Here is a 22,156-nt window from a genome sequence, read left to right as displayed (position 1 = left end):
CTTTGTTGAATTTGCGGTTGCATCATCGTGTCAAGTTGCTGGTCTTAGAGTCTAGTCTTTTAGAGTTTCGAGTTCTGGTCATAAGTTGTCACGCCACCGCCGCACCATCATCATCGCCCATCTACCACTTTTGCTTATCCGCCACCGCTCTGAATCCATATCCATATACCACCACCAATTCGTATCCATATACCACCACCAATCTGTATCCATATACCACCACCGCTACCATATACCACCACCGCTGCCATATACCACAACCATATATCCACCACCAATCCGAGTTCTTCTCATATTAGGTTTGTTCTTGAGATCAATCTAAATTCTGATTCGTGTTTCCTTGCCTGCGTAGGTCTCGGAAAAAAAAAGAGTTTGGAGACCCCCGGGCAGTTTTTAGGCCAAAATTTTCACGGGCAATTTTTTTTCCCTATCCTATTTTTAGGCTTTTCTGAGTCTTTTGAGCCACGTGCCATCATAGTGATTTTTTGTCGCACTTTTTCGTCGTCGCTGCCCTGATTTCCGAAAAAAAGTGAAAAAAAAATTTCGTGCCCATTATATCAGTTTGACGAGGGAAGAGTTTTGAGACACTCGCCATTATAGTGATTTTTCGCAAAAAAAAGAGCGCAAAAAAAAGGAGCGAAAAAAAAAGAGCGAAAAAAAAGTTCCAGAGTGTGCTTTTCCCTTATTTACGTGCAGCGCCGTGATTTTGTTAGTGTTCTAGGCTCGCGTCTCTAGCACGGTCTAGCCTAGGACCAGCACAGTACCGTCTTTGAGCGTTTATTCAACTTTGCATCTCTGAATTGATTATTGCTGACCCTTTTTGCTACCATACTATAAGCCTTCCCATCTCCACATACATCTACGTCGTGCGTTTGACTCTCCTTGGCAATCGCTCTATCCAAGCTTTTGAGAGTTTTGACTACAATGGTTGCCGATCACCGCCTGCTGCTGGGTAAGAACTGGTAAGAATTTGAGATTTGCTTGACGGATTTGTGACACCCGCCACCACCACCACTTGTTAGTAGTTTGTAGGATCATATTCTTGTGTGTTTCTATTGCTGCTAACCATGCCAGGATCACAAGCCGACGAGACAGACTGGGAGAACTTGACGAACAAGGAGCTTCATGATACGTTTCAGCAAATGATGAGTGGACAGGTGCAAGATGTGATAAACAGATTTGAAGAGGCCATGGAGAAGATAGATGGCATGGAGAAGACGTTTGAAACAAAGCTCGATAACAAGTTTGCTGAATTGCTTTCGCGTTTTCCACCACCACCACTGGCTGCTCCTGCCGCACCTCTGCAACAACAGCAACAACATCGACTACCTCCACGTCGGGAAACAGCCCTCCGCCGAGTGAGCCGTGTCCCTCTTCAGTCGGGCCAAACTGCTGGTGCTGCTGTTGATACTTCTGTGGCTCCTACTGCTGATGTGGAGGAGGATGATTATGTGGGAGATTATGAGGATGAGGTTGATCAAAATCAGAACTACGTGCCACCACCAGCACAGCAACCACCAGGTCGTCCACATGCAAATAATGGCAATGGTAGGGCTCACCCTCAGGTACGAGATCATGACCATCTCCCTAAACTAAAATTGAATATTCCACCATCTGAGGGTAGATATGTTCCTGATATATATCTTACTTGGGAGTTAGAAACTGAACAACGATTTACATGTTTACAATATCCCGAGGAGAGACGTGTTCCTGCTGCTGTTTGTGCATTCACTAGTTTTGCATGTGTTTGGTGGTCTGAGCATTGTAGATTATATCCTATTCCGGCTACTTGGGCTGCTTTGAAAACTGCTATGCGTACTCGTTGGGTTCCACCATATTATCAACGTGAATTACTTCAAAAATTGCAGCGCTTAAGACAGGGAAAAAATTATGTAGAAGAATATTATCAGGAATTACAAACTGGCATGATTAGATGTGGTATTGTTGAGGAGAATGAAGCTATGCTTGCACGTTTTATGGGTGGATTAAATAGAGAGATTCAGACGATTCTAGAGTATAAGGAGTATACTAATATCACTCGTTTATTCCATCTTGCTTGTAAAGCTGAACGTGAAGTGCAGGATCGACAGGCATTGGCGCGGACTAACTTTTCTGCAGGTCGACCTTCATCATGGACACCACGTGCATCATCTACTTCCACACATTCTGCTACACCGGCGCCTCCGTCGGCTGCCACCTCCAACCGTGATACAATAAAGCAGGCACAATCACCACTATCTGCCAAGAGCACACCTTCTGGGCCTGCAAAGAGCTCTTCTTCATCCATGGCATCAACAGGGCAAACACATGATATTATTTGTCGACGTTGCAAGGGTGGAGGTCATTATGCGAGAGAATGCCCATCTAAGCGTGTGATGATTGTTACTGAGGATGGTGGGTATGAGTCCGCTAGTGACTATGATGAGGAGACTTTGGCTCTTATTACACGTGAAGAACACGGTGGAGACGATTCTGATCATGAGACGCAATACATGTCTCCTGAAGATGCTGACAGGTATGAATGTTTAGTTGCTCAACATGTTTTGAGTGTGCAGGTTACACAAGCTGAGCAAAATCAGAGGCATAATTTGTTCCATACAAAGGGAGTTGTGAAGGAACGTTCTGTTCGCGTGATCATGGATGGAGGGAGCTGCAATAACTTGGCTAGCATGGAGATGGTGGAGAAGCTATCTCTCACCACAAGACCACATCCACATCCTTACTACATCCAATGGTTCAACAACAGCGGCAAGGTTAAGGTAACACGTACTGTTCGTGTGCATTTTAGTATCTCTACATATGCTGATTGTGTTGATTGTGATGTGGTACCTATGCAAGCATGTTCCTTATTACTTGGTAGACCATGGCAATTTGATAAAAATTATGTACACCATGGTAGAAACAATCAGTATACTCTTGTTCATAACGATAAAAATATTACTTTGCTTCCTATGACTCCTGATTCCATTTTGAAAGATGATATTAATAGAGCTAATAAAGCAAAACAGGAGACAAATAAGAGTGAAAATCAGATTGTGGCAAAAGAATTTGAGCACCAAATGAAGCCTAATAATAAACCATCTACTGTTGTTTCTGAAATTAAATTGAAAAGTGCATGTTTACTTGCCACCAAATCTGATATTGATGAGCTAGATTTTAGCAAATCTGTTTGCTATGCTTTTGTGTGCAAAGAGGCATTATTTTCATTCGAGGACGTGCCTTCCTCTTTGCCCCCTGCTGTCACTAACATTTTGCAGGAGTTCGCTGACGTCTTTCCACAAGACGTGCCACCGGGATTACCACCTATTCGAGGGATTAAGTATCAAATTGACTTAATTCCCGGTGCTTCGCTACCCAACCATGCACCATACCATACCAATCCAGAGGAGACGAAGGAGATTATGCGTCGAGTACAAGAACTGCTCTACAAAGGTTATATACGCGAATCCCTTAGTCCTTGTGATGTTCCTATCATTTTAGTGCCGAAAAAGGATGGTACGTCGCGTATGTGCGTTGATTGTAGAGGCATTAATAATATTACTATTCGTTATCGTCATCCTATTCCTAGGCTAGATGATATGCTTGATGAATTGAGTGGCTCTACAATATTCTCCAAAGTTGATTTGCGTAGTGGATACCATCAAATTCGTATGAAATTGGGTGATGAATGGAAAACAGCATTTAAAACTAAGTTTGGATTATATGAGTGGTTAGTCATGCCTTTTGGGTTAACTAATGCACCTAGTACTTTCATGAGGTTAATGAACGAAGTTTTACGTGCTTTCATTGGACGATTTGTGGTAGTTTACTTTGATGACATATTGATTTATAGCAAATCTTTGGAGGAACATTTGGAACATTTACGTGTTGTTTTTATTGCTCTACGTGATGCACGTTTGTTTGGAAACCTTGGAAAGTGCACCTTTTGCACCGACCGAGTATCTTTTCTTGGCTATGTTGTTACTCCACAGGGAATTGAAGTTGATAAAGCCAAGATTGAAGCTATTGAGAGTTGGCCGCACCCCAAAACGGTCACACAAGTGAGGAGTTTCCTTGGCCTCGCTGGTTTCTATAGGCGTTTTGTGAGATATTTCAGCACCATTGCTGCACCTCTCAACGAGCTTACAAAGAAGGATGTGCCTTTTGTTTGGGGTACCGCACAGGAAGAAGTCTTCACGGTATTGAAAGATAAGTTGACACATGCTCCTTTACTCCAACTTCCTAATTTTAATAAGACTTTTGAGCTTGAATGTGATGCTAGTGGGATTGGATTAGGAGGTGTGTTATTGCAAGATGGAAAACCTGTTGCATACTTTTATGAAAAATTGAGTGGGCCTAGTCTGAACTATTCTACTTATGATAAAGAATTATATGATCTTGTTCGGACCTTAGAAACATGGCAACATTATTTATGGCCCAAGGAATTTGTTATACATTCTGATCATGAATCTTTGAAACACATTAAAAGTCAAGCAAAACTGAACCGTAGACATGCTAAATGGGTTGAATTCATTGAGACTTTCCCTTATGTCATTAAACACAAGAAGGGTAAAGAAAATGTTATTGCTGATGCCTTGTCTCGTCGTTATACTATGCTTTCACAACTTGACTTTAAAATATTTGGTTTGGAGACCATCAAAGATCAATATGTTCATGATGCTGAATTTAAAGATGTATTGCAGAATTGTAAGGAAGGGAGAACTTGGAACAAGTTCGTTCTTAACGATGGATTTGTGTTTCGTGCTAACAAGCTATGCATTCCAGCTAGCTCCGTTCGTCTTTTGTTGTTGCAGGAGGCGCATGGAGGAGGATTAATGGGACACTTTGGCGTCAAGAAGACGGAGGATATACTTGCTACACATTTCTTTTGGCCAAAGATGAGACGGGATTTGAGCGTTTTGTTGCTCGCTGCACTACATGTCAAAGAGCTAAGTCACGACTCAATCCTCATGGTTTATATATGCCTTTGCCTGTACCTAGTGTTTCTTGGGAGGATATATCTATGGACTTTGTTTTAGGTTTACCTCGAACAAAGCAGGGGAGGGATAGCATATTTGTTGTCGTGGATAGGTTCTCGAAAATGGCACACTTTATACCATGTCATAAAAGCGATGATGCTGTTAATGTTGCTGATTTGTTCTTTCGTGAAATTATTCGCTTACATGGTGTGCCAAATACTATTGTTTCAGATCGTGATACTAAATTTCTTAGCCACTTTTGGAGATGTTTATGGGCTAAGTTGGGGACTAAGCTGCTTTTTAGTACTACTTGTCACCCCCAAACTGATGGACAAACTGAAGAACATTGTCTACTATGCTTAGGGCTGTTTTGAAGAATAACAAGAAAATGTGGGAAGAATGCTTGCCTCATATTGAATTTGCTTATAATCGTTCATTGCATTCTACTACTAAGATGTGCCCTTTTGAAATTGTGTATGGTTTCCTTCCTCGTGCACCTATTGATTTGTTGCCTCTTCCATCTTCAGAGAAGGTTAATTTTGATGCTAAAGAACGTTCTGAATTGATTTTAAAAATGCATGAGTTAACTAAGGAAAACATTGAGCGTATGAATGCTAAATATAAACTTGCTGGAGATAAGGGTAGAAAACATGTTGTGTTTGCGCCTGGAGATCTTGTTTGGTTACATTTGCGTAAATATAGATTTCCTAATCTGCGCAAATCAAAGCTAATGCCACGTGCTGATGGTCCTTTTAAGGTGTTAGAGAAAATAAATGATAATGCATATAAACTTGAGCTACCTGTAGATTTTGGGGTTACTCCCACTTTTAACATTGCAGATTTGAAGCCTTATTTGGGTGAGGAAGATGCGTTTTCGTCGAGGATGACTTCATTTCAAGAAGGGGAGGATGATGAGGACATCAATACCATTGTTACACCTACAGCCCCTACTGTTACATATACTGGACCAATTACTAGAGCTCGCGCATGCCAATTAAATTACCAGGTACTTTCCTTTCTTGGTAATGATTCTAATGTTCATGAGATTATGATGCTGCCTAAATTGGATACATTTGTTTTGCTTACAAATGAAGGGCCTAGCTTGGAGAAGGATGAACATTGGAGCAAGAACACGCATGGAGTTGATGGCATGCGCAAGGGGATCAAGAACGGAGTTACAAGTGATGATTTCAGGACTTTGAAGCCGCCATAAGGAGTGCATGAAGCCTTGGACGAAATATACAAGATGCCACTTCATAATATTCGTCCATAGGCTATTCTAGGTGTTGCGTCACCTTATTAATGGGCCAGGCCCATGTAATTTCGAAATATTTAAGTATAGGCTATTTTTAGAGTCCGTATGTGTGGGGAAACAAGAGTTAGGGTTGGTTTCGGACCCCACCCTCAAGGGCCACGAAATTCTCCCCTCTTCCTCCATATATACAGCCCTTAGGGCGTCGTTTAGACTTTGGATTTTGTTTAGATTAAAAGTTCGCCATAGCTGCAACTTCGCGTACTTCGTTTGTGTCCAACGACTAGACCAAGACGTCACAGAACCCCACCTTGATCAATAAAGCTTTCATCTTATATTCGCAATATCCCGATTGCAATCTCAGTTTCTTGCTTGTTCTTCGTTTGCTCGCAGGAAACAGACCCTCGTGGTCAGGTTGATCGTGCTCCGGTGTGGTCAATAACCCTCGGAAGTTGGTTTAGCGATTGCTAAGGCGCGACGTCTCGCACGTTCGTAGTCGGATCGTCAAGGTCGACTCCCATAGAAAACGATAGCCACCATCTCATCGAAACATCGGGACACCTTAGCCTCTATCACTCCGTCGGTAGTAAATTTTCACGATGGGAAAATCACAAATAATACACAAGATATGACCGCCCGTAACTCAGACATTTTTCTATATATCTCATACTCGAAATAAAACTCCAAACTGATCTCCCTGTTACATGGACGCCATCCACTTTTATATAACCAACGCATGGCCTAAGGACCACACCACCTAGACTCCTAAGTAGTACGTAACTAGTACAACTTGCTAACATGAAGATATACTTCCTATTTTTAAAATAAAACACATACGTACGTAAGGTAAAGGGACTACGAAAAAAAGACTATTCTCCATGCAATTAGGACCCAACGTGCAGCTCCATCGTCCCTTTTTTAATCCATCGGGGAGGTGTACGAAAGTGGGGCTGCACCTTGCCACGTATGGGTTCCTCCATAATCTCAAGTTTGTCGCTGTGATGAGCATGTACTTCTTGGAAAGGATCTGACTTCCTTTTATTTATCAAACCAAATTGATATATTGGCTTAATATATGGAAGTGGCTCACATGGCTTCTGCGATTCTCTTATATCTCCTTGTGTATGTGCATGTACAAGATTTGTACAAGCACGTCTACACATCAATTTGTTGTCCAAATTACCAGCTTGACGTGCATCCATCTTTGCGGCACGAATACCTGGACCGCATAACAAACGTTCCTTGCCATCTCTGCCGGTGTGCAATATATCTGGACAACTTATAATTGTACCAGCATCCTCAAATAGACTCTCCTTGCTCACCTTAGTTGGTTCGAGTTTAGTAGCAGCCGCACTTGATAATATTCTAGACATTGCAATGTCTGTATCATCCTCCCTTCCTTGAAACAAAACCGTCCTCGGTTTTGAGCCAACATTCAAAGGCACCTCCTTCTTAGAAAATTGTATCTCTATATTGATTGCCTTATTTGCCATTGGTTTCAACACACGCTTTCTTCCATCATGCATGAATGTGTATGTGTTTGATCTGCCGGCATGCACTGCATCATGATCGAATTGCCATGGTCTTCCCAATAGTAACTGACATGCGTCCATCGGCATGACGTCACAATCCACCTTGTCAACATAATCCCCAACAGCAAATGTCATACGTACCTTATGTGTAATTTTTAATTTCCCAGAGTTATATAGCCACTCTACATGGTGTGGTTGAGGGTGTCGCCACATAGACAAACCCAATTCTTGTACAAGGTCTTTGCTAATGGCGTTGGTAAAACTGCCACCATCAATTATCATCTTACATGCACGGTCCTTGATCTTGCATTGTGTCTTAAAAACACTCCATCGCTGGCCTTTTGCATCATCATTTTGTACCTTCTGTACCAAAAGATTCAGCCCCTCAGTCGGTGCATCGACTTCTTCCTTTCTTTCTTCCTGTTGCTCTCTTCTTTTTAGCAAACGGTTTTTCCAGTCTGCGTTGAACACATCTGATGGCATGGGAATAAAACGGATTTGTTGGCCCTTCCATGATACAGAGTAACTATTTTTCTTGGAATTCCGAACAGCCCCAACACGTTTGCACCATTGGTTCCCAAGTAGCAGATGACACGACACCATGGGCACAGGACAAACGTGAAAAAATTCCGCACAACAATATTTCCCCAAAGTAAAAATTAACAAAATCTGATGCGTAATTTGGATTTCACCTTCGAACCACTTCAGCGTGTATGGTCTTTCAAGAGGTGTCATCTTCAGCCCCAATTTTTCCACCACCTCGATGCTCATCATATTGACCGCAGTACTCTCATCGATTGTCAGATTGACACGTCGTTCGTTCACAACGCAACGAGTGTGAAAAAGAATGACCTCACCAATGCCTTCCTCCTCCATCAAAATGTTCCTGCTCAATATGTTGATGCTCGCCTCCGCAGACGATATTGCAAATTGAATCGCCGTGACTAACCTTAGCTCTGAATACCACTTGATGAGGCACAGACTAGCGAGATGCCAATTCGGACATGTAGATGGCCCGATCTTTCACGACGATACTCGATCAACACCTCGTCTCCCTGTTCCTCCTGGTAACCTCCAAGAACAATTTTCACCTGTGTACAAAAATACACAAACGAAAATAATGACCCCCTTGGATCAGCACGTAGGCGTCGATGTGATGGTCAACCCTGTGTCGCTAGTAAATTTCCACGATGGGAAAATCACAAATAATACACAAGATATGGCCACCCGTAACTCGGACGTTTTTCTGTATATCTCATACTCGAAATAAAACTCCAAACTGATCTCCCTGTTACATGGACGCCATCCACTTTTATATAACCAACGCATGGCCTAAGCCCCACATCGCCTAGACTCCTAAGTAGTACGTAACTAGTACAACTTGCCATCACGATTTATATGGCACGCAATTAGAAGGAAAACTACTAGCTAACATGAAGATATACTTCCTATTTTTAAAATAAAACACATACGTACGTAAGGTAAAGGGACTACGAAAAAAAGACTATTCTCCATGCAATTAGGACCCAACGTGCAGCTCCATCGTCCCTTTTTTAATCCATCGGGGAGGTGTACGAAAGTTGGGCTGCACCTTGCCACGTATGGGTTCCTCCATAATCTCAAGTTTGTTGCCGTGATGAGCATATACTTCTTGCAAAGGATCTGACTTCCTTTTATTTATTAAACCAAATTGATATATTGGCTTAATATATGGACGTGGCTCATATGGCTTCTGCGATTCTCCTACATCTCCTTGTGTATGTGCATGTACAAGATTTGTACAAGCACGTCTACACATCAATTTGTTGTCCAAATTACCAGCTTGACGTGCACCCATCTTTGCGGCACGAATACCTGGACCGCATAGCAAACGTTCCTTGTCATCTCTGCCGGTGTGCAATATATCTGGACAACTTATAATTGTACCAGCATCCTCGAATAGACTCTCCTTGCTCACCTTAGTTGGTTCGAGTTTAGTAGCAGCCGCACTTGATAATATTCTAGACGTTGCAATGTCTGTATCAAGTCCGCTAGAGCAACCCCGGGCAGGGGTCCAGCAGGGACGGACGTGTGAAGAAGGAGAAGGAGGACGGCGGCGATGGCGACTACGCCGCCTTCAGCAAGTTCTTCGACCTGTAGGCACGACAGCAGGCCGTTGTTTTCTTTTTTCATTAGATTTTATGTTTTCTATATGTAAAAAACCGTGGAACGCCTAAATATCGCCGAATCTATGTCGTGTTTGCCGAATTTTGGCCGAATGTCTTTTTAAAAGTATTTACAAAAAGTGCGTCTGGGGGGCAGCGGCTGGGAACCCGATCGCCCCCACGCCGAGAACATCGCCGGTTCACCCCCAAGCGGCGCTTTTTTCTAGCCCCTGGGAGGGCGAGCGGCTGGAGATGCTCTAAGTAGTATCATGCATGTAAAACTACTCCATCCGTACACGAATAAGTGTACATTTCGCTTTTTTTCTAAGTCAAAGTTTTAAAATTTTGATCAATTTTATAGGTAAAAAATAGCAACATTTATGACACTAGATTAGTATCAGTGGATCCGTTTTGAAATGTACTTTCATAATATACCAATTTGATGTCATATATGTTACTACTCTTTTCTATATAGTTCCTCAAAATTTTAAAACTTTGACTCGGGACAAAAGGTGATGTACACTTATTCGTGGATGGAGGGTGTCATATGCATGATACCAATATATGATACTCTCCATTGTCAGCAGCCTAACAGTCCCTGGCATCGAAGAGGGCGGCGACGACAGGGTTCGTCCATTCGTCGAAACTGATGTGGAGAAGAAAGCAAACGAGAGGGTGAGCGTGAGCCAAAGGGCCATGAGAGAGAGGGCGAGAGAGAGGGAGGAAGCAAGGGGGGAGAGGATTAAAGGTTAGAGGTCGGTGTACTCATACATCCATTCGTAGCGGTGGTCGAGAGGAGGCGGCGCTGGAGGTGAGGACACGGCGGATTTTACTCCGCGTATTAAATTTATCAAACTAAACTTTGTAAAATTTGGCATTGTGAATGTTGGTTTTTTTATACATTTGGTCAAAGTAGAGGTACTTTGATTTCAGATAAAACTTAACTATAGCGGTGGATTGGTACTGTCCCCTTTTAGGGTAACAAAAGAAAATATTCTTGCAAGTGGTCGTGCTGGAGTGTTTATCGGGCATGACTAGAAATCATGTGGGCTTTGGCCGCGCAGGTTCGAATCCTGCCGACCATGGTTTTGATTTTTGTCAAATGTTTGGTCAAATTATTATTAGTTAATAGTGTTATTCCACACAAAAAAATTATAACTCATATTTTTTCACTCGTCTATTTCAATATCTGACTTAGCGTGGGGTGTCACTTGGTGTTGTGTGGGTGACGAGATTGGCATTTCAGTCAAAGAGATTAGCAGGAGTGCTTGCTTCTTCACCTTTGTGGGAGAATCTACTTAATTTATGTTTACATTTTACTCCATGGATCATTTTAGTTAAGATCGTTATTCCACGATTTTTTTTTCTAAAAATCACATTTTTTTTTCCGCCTATTTCAATATTTGACTTAGCTTGGGGTGTTGACTTACAAACTTGGAGGCCAAACCGAACTAACAAACATTAGGAAATAACCAACTTGGGAATCAAGAAATATCTCTAAAAGATCTAAACTGCTAAGGGTAAATAGGGGATACATATCCCTTTAAGTTTAGGCGGGGCCCTTTCTAGCCCCACATAACAATGCTTGCAGCAAAATCATTGTCCATCAGGCACTAGTTTACCGTCAGGCGTGGTCCGCTCCGCTTCTACGAAATGAATTTCCAGGCAAGCTGCATCACATTGTCATCAATATACGGCCGCAAGTCCCACATTAGACAATAGCCATCTAGCTCCGACGATGGTGTTTTAAGGCACAGTGCCTTGACTATCTTCTCCTGCAGGATAGCAAACTTCTGTCACAAAATAGCAACCAAAAGTAAACAGAGAGTAGTGGCATGTAGATGCTTCTATGCGAACCTGCATCGAATAATCCAACTTTAACATATTGTGAACCAGAATCATAACGCTCGAGTAAGATACTGCGCTGTCCAGCGGATCCACAGACTGCCCTTCATCCTGGTAAAATATGGTGCCAACATTTTTGGGTGAGGCTTAGTCAATGTTCCTACAGGCCATAGTATTTTAACGAACTAAAAAACTCGAGGCTGAAGTAATAAAGCATGGGACGAAGAGACTGCAAATAGAATTCACACCTCACAAGAATCTGCTGGCAGGTTATCATCATCATCAAAGCAATCTGAAGCTTCTAAGATACTAAGGCTGGCTGTTAGCGTAGTGCTATAAACATCCTCGGCCAGGCATTCAAGTTCTTCAATCAAAACTTTAGCTGGGCAAAATAAAGTGGAAAACACAAAAATATTAGACAGCACGGGCCAGTTAGTAAGGCATGAGCAGATGAATGATGAATTTAAGTTTGATATCCATGAAAAGAGAATGTGAAGGTTCATTGTTGTGCACACTAAAATGAGGACGTGACAGTGAAAGAAAATGCTTCTACTGGTAAGTACCGTGTGTCTTTCAGAAAGAGGAAAAGGGAGAAGGAACGAGGAAATGCAAAAGTTCGAACAAAGACGAGTGTGCATGCCTCTGAATAAATTCGACCGTCGCAGCTGTTTTACTGCAGTTAAGTAACAACACCTTTTCTGAGACCATAGAATAAGTTATGCAGTAATGATGTGACACCGGCACACTCCAACAGAGAGATGTAGCTACCTTTATTTATATGGTCCTCAATTTTTCCTCGCAAGATTGTACTGCAAAAATTTACTCTATTATCAGACAAAAATAGTTATAAAGGTCTGACTAAATGTAAATATGTTTATGACAAATGAGAGATACTAGTTTCAGCCAAATAGACATGTCCAAAGATAAGAATCATGCATAATATACTAGGGTCCTATATTAACATCCTAGTGTTACAAAGAGTTACTAGAATTTATAATATCTTTTGGTACCATGAGTTCTGGCTGATTTCCAACAGAGCCGGTATTTTCCCTAACAATCAGAATCTATCCACTGTCACTGAGCTCAAACTCTATAATTAACACTCCAATATAATCAGATCTTCTATCAATAACCTTACACTTAAACTAATAGGTCAAAACCTGAATATAGATATTGCAGTTGTGCCCTGCTGCCACAGTAACCACCATGCACAATACTTCAGCATCGTGGGTTTCACAAGAGGGCCTACCCATTTGTTCCCGCGAGCACACTAAAAAAGCTGAAGCATTGTAGTATTCTGCATGGCATTTTCTGTACTGTGAGTTACATACGCACAGCAGTGTAACTTCATCTAATCACCTAGATATAAAGACCACCAGGAAGAAATCCAAATGGAAAAACATATCTGCTAGATTAATAATTAAACAGCAGCTCTCCACTACAGAATTATAGATACACGATACACTCAGGCACAGGAAATGTGACTTTTAACTTACACTAGTTAATATTCCGGATACTTTGGTGCTGAAGGTGGCAGCCTGCTTCAAGATAGGACCTCAGTCGATCAGTGTAGTTAGATTTGACTAACTGACTGACAGCATCCGATTCCATGGGAATCATTGGTCTTCGAAAATGCTCTGACATAAGTGAGTCATGGAATTTGAACATAAGTGCAAAAAATAATAGGGGACTGTGCAGTATCTGTCAACACAATAATGTTCAGAAATCCAAGCAAGATTTTTATGCATTCATAAACTTAACTGGCAAATGACGCTTCATTCACCAAAGCTTAGAGCAGAAATTTACTTCATGAAAAAAATTACAGCTTCAAGAAATTACCAAATAAAACTGTTGAAATACGAAATCAATTTATCACTTTGTTCAGTATTACAGTACAAGAAATGCTAGTAGAAAATATTGACATCTGTGAGAGCAAATGATGAAGGTTTCTACTTTAGCAGTTTGGCACCATGGCTGGAGCACACTTTAGGACCCTGGCTGCTTACATATCTTCTAAGTTCCTAACTATCAATAGGTCTGACATGTCAGCAAATGGGGGAATCACTAGACCTATTAACTGTACAAATAGGGATTCTAGGAAAGGGACTTCCATAAAAATTTGGTCAGACAATACAATACAGAGCAAAGGAACCAACACTGGGATATTCAAGGAGAAGAATGAACCAACCTAATTCCTGACGGAACTTTACAAGAAACATTTTTCCGGCATCAACTAGCTCCTCATATTGCGTAACCCTGTCGACGATAACAACACGCATATATATATGATTAGTACAAAAAATTCACAACCACAGGAAAAATATATAAATAAAATCACAACAGAAGTGTATATGCAGAGCAAGGGAACACATGCTAGTTATATCCTACAAAATCAGCTGGGCATATATCACCAAAAAATGTTCTCCAAAACACACAAAAGAAGGGAGTAATATATCGTTCCTTCAAATTCAAGTCAAGTGACAAACTGAAACTAATGTCATAAAGTCATAAAATAAAGTTCACACACAATTCAAAGGGAAATACTAGACACAACTCCTTGAGATGGCTGATGCTTGTTAGCACATTGTTGTTCCAAAAATAAGTGGATTGTTCTACTAGCAATTCTAAATGAAGTTACAACACAGTTATAGCTTGATAAGTTTTCAGTTATGAAATAGCATCATTTTCGAAGATTAGATAAAAATTATTTTGATACACATGTACTGCGACATTTGGTGAAAATCTATATACATGTACTGTGACATTTTAACTGAGTTACCCGATGTCAGTACTAAATGTTGAAAACTTTCTGTCGATATCTGGTTCTCTACTCCTACCAATTGTGTCGTCAAACCATGTTAATTCACAATGGGCTTTTGTTTCCAACTACAGCTCCGCCAATTCACTATGTCCACTGCAAATGGTGAACCAATCAAGTGTATGGTATTAAAAAGATTGAGGTCACTAATTACTTGGTCATGAAATCAAAGAAGCAGCGCCGAGCTTCCTCCTTGGACATTAGCGCCAACAGCGGGGACACCTGATGTACTGCTGCTTCATCCACCATAAGGTCCAGCTAAACCGGTAAAAGATCTGACTGAAAGAAAAAGGAAAAAGAAATAGAAGTCAGGTTGGAGGAATTTGATGATCTGTAACAAAGTTGGTGGATCTTTGATCATACATATGCAAAGTTAGTCAGCCTTTGATGAAATATTCAAAGTTGATTGTTTGGTTTGATGATATATGTTGAAGACGTTTTTACAAATACAGAACAACAAATACAGAACAAATAAACTATACAAAAATATACTAATATGCCCTTGTTAGACCGCTGCTCTCCAGCACATTGTTTGGGTGCGCCGCGAGGAACTCCTCGGCGGATATGGTGTGGGCATACTCGTCGTCATGGCGACGAAGCGCACATCCCTATACACAGCAAACACAGATCTTCAAGAGCACGGACGAGTCAGGTTCATCGGAGCCAGGATTGCAGCGAACCCCGGGCCAAAAACTAAGTGCTTATGACCAACGGCGGATCTAGGGTTTGAAAACAGGGTGATCCACCTTAAAAAAATTGACACCAAAATTATATACATGTGTATGTGTTCATCAGGTCATGTACTGTACTGGACATTACTCCCTCTGTACCGAAATACTCAACTACAAGTATTTCGGTACAGAGGTACTCCCTCCGTCTCATAATATAAGAACGTTTTTGACACTAGTGTAGTGCCAAAAACGTTCTTATATTATGGGACAGAGGGAGTAGTAGTTAGCAACTTGCTCTTGATTATTTTTGCTAGCTAGCTGGGATCATCATTCGTGCTCTGGATAGCAATTACGTAGCAAACAATTAGCAACCTGGTCCACCTCAATCTCACCTTCGGCTCTGGACAAACCGCAAATCGACTCTGCAAAAAAGTGGCTGCAGGCTGCTGCTCAGCTCCCAGCTGCTAGCTTGTTATGTTGCACGTCTCCAGGCCCCAGGTCCCAGGATGCACGCCTGCACACCGCCGGCTGCCGGGCAGACTGATGTGGCTGGGCGCGGTGGGCGGCTCCAGCGCGGCGGCAGCAGCAGGGCGCAGGCGCGCAGCCACTTGCAGGCAAGGCGGCTTGAGTTGGAGGGCGGGGAAGGGTGCAGCGTGCCGGCTACGGCGGGGCGTCCGGGTCCGGCGGGGGGCGGCTGGTGCGGGAGAGAGGACAGAGTGAGCAGGCGCTGGGGCAGAGGAGTCGGTCTTGCTGGCCTGTTGTGCTGCGGGCCGGGATGACTGGGCCGTTTGCTCGTTTTTTTCTCTGCCTCATCTCCTAATTCTCAGTACCCTAAAGAAAACTACCCTAAAAAAGATACAAAAGAAAGAAAGAAAAAACACCCTAAAAATATCCTAATTCTCGGGAGCAACTAACTAAGGGCTTAGGCCATCTCCAACGCTGATTCCAAACTGGACATCTATCCGCTCGCGAACCGGAAGGGACCAATCCATGAACACTGATGCGGGAGCCGTCCAACCGTAGCCGCATACTACCTCCGTCTTGATTTATTGACCCCTTCATATTTTATGCCAATTTTTTATTATAAATTTAACTAACAAAATATTAATGCATGAAAAAATATATCATTGGATTTGTATTAGTTTTGCTATGTATAATTTATATTTTATTAGTAAAAATCTTGGTCAAAATATGACCCTAAAGAAGGGACTAATAAATCAGGACGTACTACATTTTAAGCCGGATTTCAACAAACCAGATGAATTTAATCGAACATGACGGAATTCATCAAAATTCGGATTAAAAATAGCACAAATCATCTATAAATAGGATGCAAATATCTCTAGTACAACAATAGTTCAGATTCAACGAGATAACCGGATGTTCAACAAGTTTTTCAAGGATAGATCAAATTCAACGATACAAGAATAATTAGAGCCGGCACATGTCGTCTCTCACATACTGTCCCTTGAGCTTGGTCCAAAAATGGATGCAAGTGAATGGTCCGCCCTCTGAATTGTATACATCATGGTAGCGTGTACAGACTACACAACTTGTAGAACAATATTGAGTGAACGAATGAGTCAATCAACATGTAGAGCAAGAAGAAGCAAAAGTCACGATCTTCATGATTGTCGTGTGTAATGGTCACATTGCCTTCAGTCGTTCAACCGCGCCATAAAACTTCATGACGGAGTTCTGGATGATGTATCATCGATGCACTAACGTGTTCACATTTGCGTTTATGGAGGATGTGCATGTCGTAGGGCGCAATGTGCCTTCATGCATAAAACGAACCATGCATGCACTGCCAAAAGACCCTGCGCCCTTGCGCTTCTACCTACGAAGTCCACGGATACGACCAATCACGCATCGCACAGCAAGTCATCCTTCTTCACCGAGTACCCCACCATCCTTCTTACTCTTAAAAACAACATGAACTTCAAAAATAAGTTCAATGACATTTAGTTGCTCCCGAGAATTAGGATATTTTTAGGGTGTTTTTTCTTTCTTTCTTTTGTATCTTTTTTTAGGGTAGTTTTCTTTAGGGTACTGAGAATTAGGAGATGAGGCAGAGAAAAAAAAACGAGCAAACAACCCAGTCGTCCCGGCCCGCAGCACAACAGGCCAGCAGGACCGACTCCTCTGCCCCAGTGCCTGCTCGCTCTGTCCTCTCTCCCGCACCAGCCGCCCCCCGCCGGACCCGGATGCCCCACCGTAGCCGACACGCTGCACCCTTCCCCGCCCTCCAACTCAAGCCGCCTTGCCTGCAAGTGGCTGCGCGCCTGTGCCCTGCTGCTGCCGCCGCGCTGGAGCCGCCCACCGCGCCCAGCCACATCAGTCTGCCCGACGGCCGGCGGTGTGCAGGCGTGCACCTTGGGACCTGGGGCCTGGAGACGTGCAACATAACAAGCTAGCAGCTGGGAGCTGAGCAGCAGCCTGCAGCCACTTTTTTGCAGAGTCGATTTGCGGTTTGTCCAGAGCCGAAGATGAGATTGAGGTGGACCAGGTTGCTAATTGTTTACTACGTAATTGCTATCCAGAGCACGAATGATGATCACAGCTAGCTAGCAAAAATAATCAAGAGCAAGTTGCTAACTACTACTCCCTCTGTCCCATAATATAAGAACGTTTTTGGCACTACACTAGTGTCAAAAACGTTCTTATATTATGAGACGGAGGGAGTACCTCTGTACCGAAATACTTGTAGTTGAGTATTTCGGTACAGAGGGAGTAATGTCCAGTACAGTACATGACCTGATGAACGCATACACATGTATATAATTTTGGTGTCAATTTTTTTAAGGTGGATCACCCTGTTTTCAAACCCTAGATCCGCCATTGGTCATAAGCGCTTAGTTTTTGGCCCGGGGTTCGCTGCAATCCTAGCTCCAATGAACCTGACTCGTCCGTACTCTTGAAGATCTGTGTTTGCTGTGTATAGGGATGTGCGCTTCGTCGCCACGACGACGAGTATGCCCACACCATATCCGCCGAGGAGTTCCTCGCAGCGCACCCAAACAATGTGCTGGAGAGCAGCGGTCCAACAAGGGCATATTAGTATATTTTATATAGTTTATTTGTTCTGTATTTGTTGTTCTGTATTTGTAAAAACGTCTTCAACATATATCATCAAACCAAACAATCAACTTTGAATATTTCATCAAAGGCTGACTAACTTTGGATATACATGATCAAAGATCCACCAACTTTGTTACAGATCATCAAATTCCTCCAACCTGACTTCTATTTCTTTTTCCTTTTTCTTTCAGTCAGATCTTTTACCGGTTTAGCTGGACCTTATGGTGGATGAAGCAGCAGTACATCAGGTGTCCCCGCTGTTGGCGCCAATGTCCAAGGAGGAAGCTCGGCGCTGCTTCTTTGATTTCATGACCAAGTAATTAGTGACCTCAATCTTTTTAATACCATACACTTGATTGATTCACCATTTGCAGTGGACATAGTGAATTGGCGGAGCTGTAGTTGGAAACAAAAGCCCATTGTGAATTAACATAGTTTGACGACACAATTGATAGGAGTAGAGAACCAGATATCGACAGAAAGTTTTCAACATTTAGTACTGATATCGGGTAACTCAGTTAAAATGTCACAGTACATGTATATAGATTTTCACCAAATGTCGCAGTACATGTGTATCAAAATAATTATTATCTAATCTTCGAAAATGATGTTATTTCATAACTGAAAACTTATCAATCTATAACTGTGTTGTAACTTCATTTACAATTGCTAGTAGAACAATCCACTTATTTTTGGAACAACAATGTGCTAACAAGCATCAGCCATCTCAAGGAGTCGTGTCTAGTATTTCCCTTTGAATTGTGTGTGAACTTTATTTTATGACTTCATGACATTAGTTTCAGTTTGTCACTTGACTTGAATTTGGAAGGAACGATATATTACTCCCTTCTTTTGTGTGTTTTGGAGAACATTTTTTGGTGATATATGCCCAGCTGATTTTGTAGGATATAACTAGCATGTGTTCCCTTGCTCTGCATATACACTTCTGTTGTGATTTTATTTATATATTTTTCCTGTGGTTGTGAATTTTTTGTACTAATCATATATATATATGCGTGTTGTTATCGTCGACAGGGTTACGCAATATGAGGAGCTAGTTGATGCCGGAAAAATGTTTCTTGTAAAGTTCCGTCAGGAATTAGGTTGGTTCATTCTTCTCCTTGAATATCCCAGTGTTGGTTCCTTTGCTCTGTATTGTATTGTCTGACCAAATTTTTATGGAAGTCCCTTTCCTAGAATCCCTATTTGTACAGTTAATAGGTCTAGTGATTCCCCCATTTGCTGACATGTCAGACCTATTGATAGTTAGGAACTTAGAAGATATGTAAGCAGCCAGGGTCCTAAAGTGTGCTCCAGCAATTGTTTGGACATTGAGATACTAATTAGAACAAGTATTTGAGCTTAAAGAAAAAAAATTACAGCAAGCATTTTTGAACATAATGAAAGACCGAACAAAACAAGAATTTCAGCAAGTATCTCTGTCCCTCTACAATGCATGACTACAAATGACACCAACATGTGAACAGATGGACAACTACTTAGAACCAAAACCAACATTCTTTTTCCACTGTTGAACAAGAATTCAATAGCACACCGTATGTGTACAAATGGACAGCTACTTAGAACCAAAGCTAACATTCTTTTTCCACTGTTAAACATTTTACTAAAGAACAGAATAGGATTTAGGGGAGAAATAACCTCAGATTGTAGTTGTGCATGTGCTGCTAGATGTAGTGACGGTGGCCTTCAACTCTCCTGCACCAGAAAATTAAATCAATCAATGAACTACACATGAGCAGAGACCACGCATCTACCAGCCCCTGCACGCCGGAATATTTCAGAAAAAGAAACAGGAGATTAGACAGTGGGGTGTATGTGTTACCTCAATTGAAGGAGTTGTGCTGCCAGATGTGCTCACGGTGACCTTGAAATATCCTGCAACAGTAGATAATATACAATCAGTTCCCACAAAAAAACAGATAATATAGATCAGTCTTGTACACACACACATGAGCAGACTCTAGCACACACACTCATGAACATTATGCATCAGTCTGCAACAGTAAACTTCAGAACACACACACGCCGATGCAGCCGAGCGGATTCAGCCGTGCACATGCAGCCGAGCGCGGCACCGGATGCACTTGCGCTCACCGTGGAGAAGCTCCCGTGTGCACTTGCGCCGCTCGTCGGGGAGTCCTTCTCCACCTCCGCCTGCAGGCCCTGGTGGTGAGCTCCTCCCATGGCCAGGTTCCCCACGGTGGGCATGGGTGGCCTCCTGGTGCCGCTCGCGCCTCCTCAAGCCCCCAGCCGCCGTCCTCGTTCAGATCTCGCGCCGCCGCCTCAAATCTAGCCAACGTCGCCCCCGTGCACACCCTCCGCAACGACCAACCGGCACACGCGATTGATGGAGGTGGGAAGATAGAAAGAAAGGAGGAGAGAGGGAAAGAGTAGAGGATTCACCTCTCGCCGGCCTCTCTGCTAGATGCGGCGCCACCGCTGTCGCCGCCGCTCACGGAAGAGAGAGATGAGTAATGGGGTAAGTGAGGATTTCGCGGAGGGGTGAGCGGGGGTCAATACGCGAAAATATTGTTTCGCGCCTGGACGAAGCGACGCGCGCGCGGGGTGGCTGCCGCGACCCGCTCGTTTTTCGCGGGTGACCCCAGCCCCGTTTTTGGCGAATATTCGAGGCATCTGGTTGCCCCTATCCTCCCTCGCCTCGGATCCAAACATGTGGCATCCCCTGGATAAAAGGGCTACCCCTGTCCCTCAGAGGATATCCCTGCAACCAAACACATCCTTGATCGAACACCTGCTGGACTTGGTGCCCGCCATGAACGGCGTTGAGAAGGAGCCGGAGGGTACCTAGCTACGGAGTGATCAAGGGTGGATGACGCTGTAGTACAGGGCGAGTGGGCGCATAGGTAGGGGCTGCGGACGTCTGGCAATGCCTGGCGGCGGCCGAAGAGGTACAGTGACAACGTTGGACGAGGAGGGTGTCTATGTAAAGCAAGAGGGAGCAGGGGCGGAGTGAAAGATAATGTTACCATGAAGGGGTTATCCACTACTAGGAAAATGCTTATACACAGTAGCATAGTAGTAGCGCTGTAAAATAGTAACTGTTGCTACTACTTAGCAGTAGCGCTCGGGGACTACAAGCGCTGCTAATATGAGCATAGCAGTAGCGCTGGACCTAAAAACGCGCTACTACTAAAACTGACAGACCGTTCCAAGCATGCTAGGGATACTAGTAGCGCTCATTGGTAGAAAGCGCTACTACTATTGATATTAGCAACAGCGCTTTTCCCTTACCAGCGCTAATGATATATTCAGTCCCTCCTAATAAGACCAAAGTTTAGTCCCACCTTGCTCTGGGAACAAAAAATTTACCACCTTAAATATGGTGCTTCTCAAACCATCACAACCACTTGGTCTTCATTGAACTTTATGTGTAGGATCTGTGGCCGCAATAGGAATCTTTACCGGTTTTTAAACCGGAGAAGATTCCTATTGACAATTTAGATTCTACACAAAAAGATCATTGATGACCAATGTATTTTTGAATTTTTTTACATGCTTAGCGTTAGCAGTAGTGCGTTTTTACAGAGAGCGCTACTGCTATTGGTTTTAGCAGTAGCGCTTTTCCTCAGAAAGCGCTACTGCTATAGACTTTAGCAGTAGAGCTTTTTATGGACAAGCGCTACCACTAAGGGCCCTTATCCAAACCAGCCGGCCCGCGCGCGTCACCCTCCCGCTCACACTCTCTCATCGCCTCGGTCGCCACCGTCGCCGTCCTCCTCCACCCCAAGGTCGATCCCTCCCTCCTCCTCCTCCCCCTCCGGTGCCAGCGGCCCCCTCCTCCTCCTCCCTCTTCGTCGGCGGTCCCCTCCTCCT

The 22,156-nt window shown here is 43.0% G+C and overlaps 1 protein-coding gene and 1 non-coding gene across 4 annotated transcripts; one reads left to right on the top strand and one right to left on the bottom strand.

The window, feature by feature from the left end:
* Nucleotides 1-10,889: 10,889 nt before the first annotated feature.
* On the top strand, nucleotides 10,890-10,971 carry TRNAS-AGA (transfer RNA serine (anticodon AGA)). Its single transcript has one exon. It is a non-coding gene; the product is annotated as a tRNA-Ser (tRNA).
* A 367-nt stretch (nucleotides 10,972-11,338) lies between these two features.
* On the bottom strand, nucleotides 11,339-20,860 carry LOC123188636 (uncharacterized). Of its 3 annotated transcripts, XR_006494981.1 has the most exons (10): nucleotides 20,726-20,860; nucleotides 20,145-20,197; nucleotides 19,961-20,017; nucleotides 14,704-14,828; nucleotides 13,920-13,987; nucleotides 13,228-13,368; nucleotides 12,500-12,540; nucleotides 11,980-12,113; nucleotides 11,744-11,842; nucleotides 11,339-11,661 (listed from the first exon to the last, which is right to left on the bottom strand). XR_006494981.1 is itself a non-coding variant. In XM_044600834.1 (6 exons), the coding sequence occupies exons 1-6, from the start codon at nucleotides 12,954-12,956 to the stop codon at nucleotides 11,533-11,535; spliced, it is 501 nt and encodes a 166-aa protein (XP_044456769.1). In that variant the 5' UTR covers nucleotides 12,957-13,200; the 3' UTR covers nucleotides 11,339-11,532. The 3 variants fall into 3 exon arrangements, 2 of the variants coding, with proteins under 2 accessions (XP_044456769.1, XP_044456770.1); XM_044600834.1 differs by lacking the exons at nucleotides 13,228-13,368; nucleotides 13,920-13,987; nucleotides 14,704-14,828; ... (1 more) ...; nucleotides 20,145-20,197; nucleotides 20,726-20,860 and adding exons at nucleotides 12,372-12,404; nucleotides 12,892-13,200; XM_044600835.1 differs by lacking the exons at nucleotides 13,228-13,368; nucleotides 13,920-13,987; nucleotides 14,704-14,828; ... (1 more) ...; nucleotides 20,145-20,197; nucleotides 20,726-20,860 and adding an exon at nucleotides 12,892-13,028.
* Nucleotides 20,861-22,156: the final 1,296 nt, after the last annotated feature.

This window comes from Triticum aestivum, chromosome 2A (genome assembly GCF_018294505.1).
Source record: "Triticum aestivum cultivar Chinese Spring chromosome 2A, IWGSC CS RefSeq v2.1, whole genome shotgun sequence".
Classification (NCBI taxonomy): domain Eukaryota; kingdom Viridiplantae; phylum Streptophyta; class Magnoliopsida; order Poales; family Poaceae; genus Triticum; species Triticum aestivum.
Note: the sequence above shows the minus strand (reverse complement) of the source record. Positions and strands in the feature narration are given on the sequence as shown.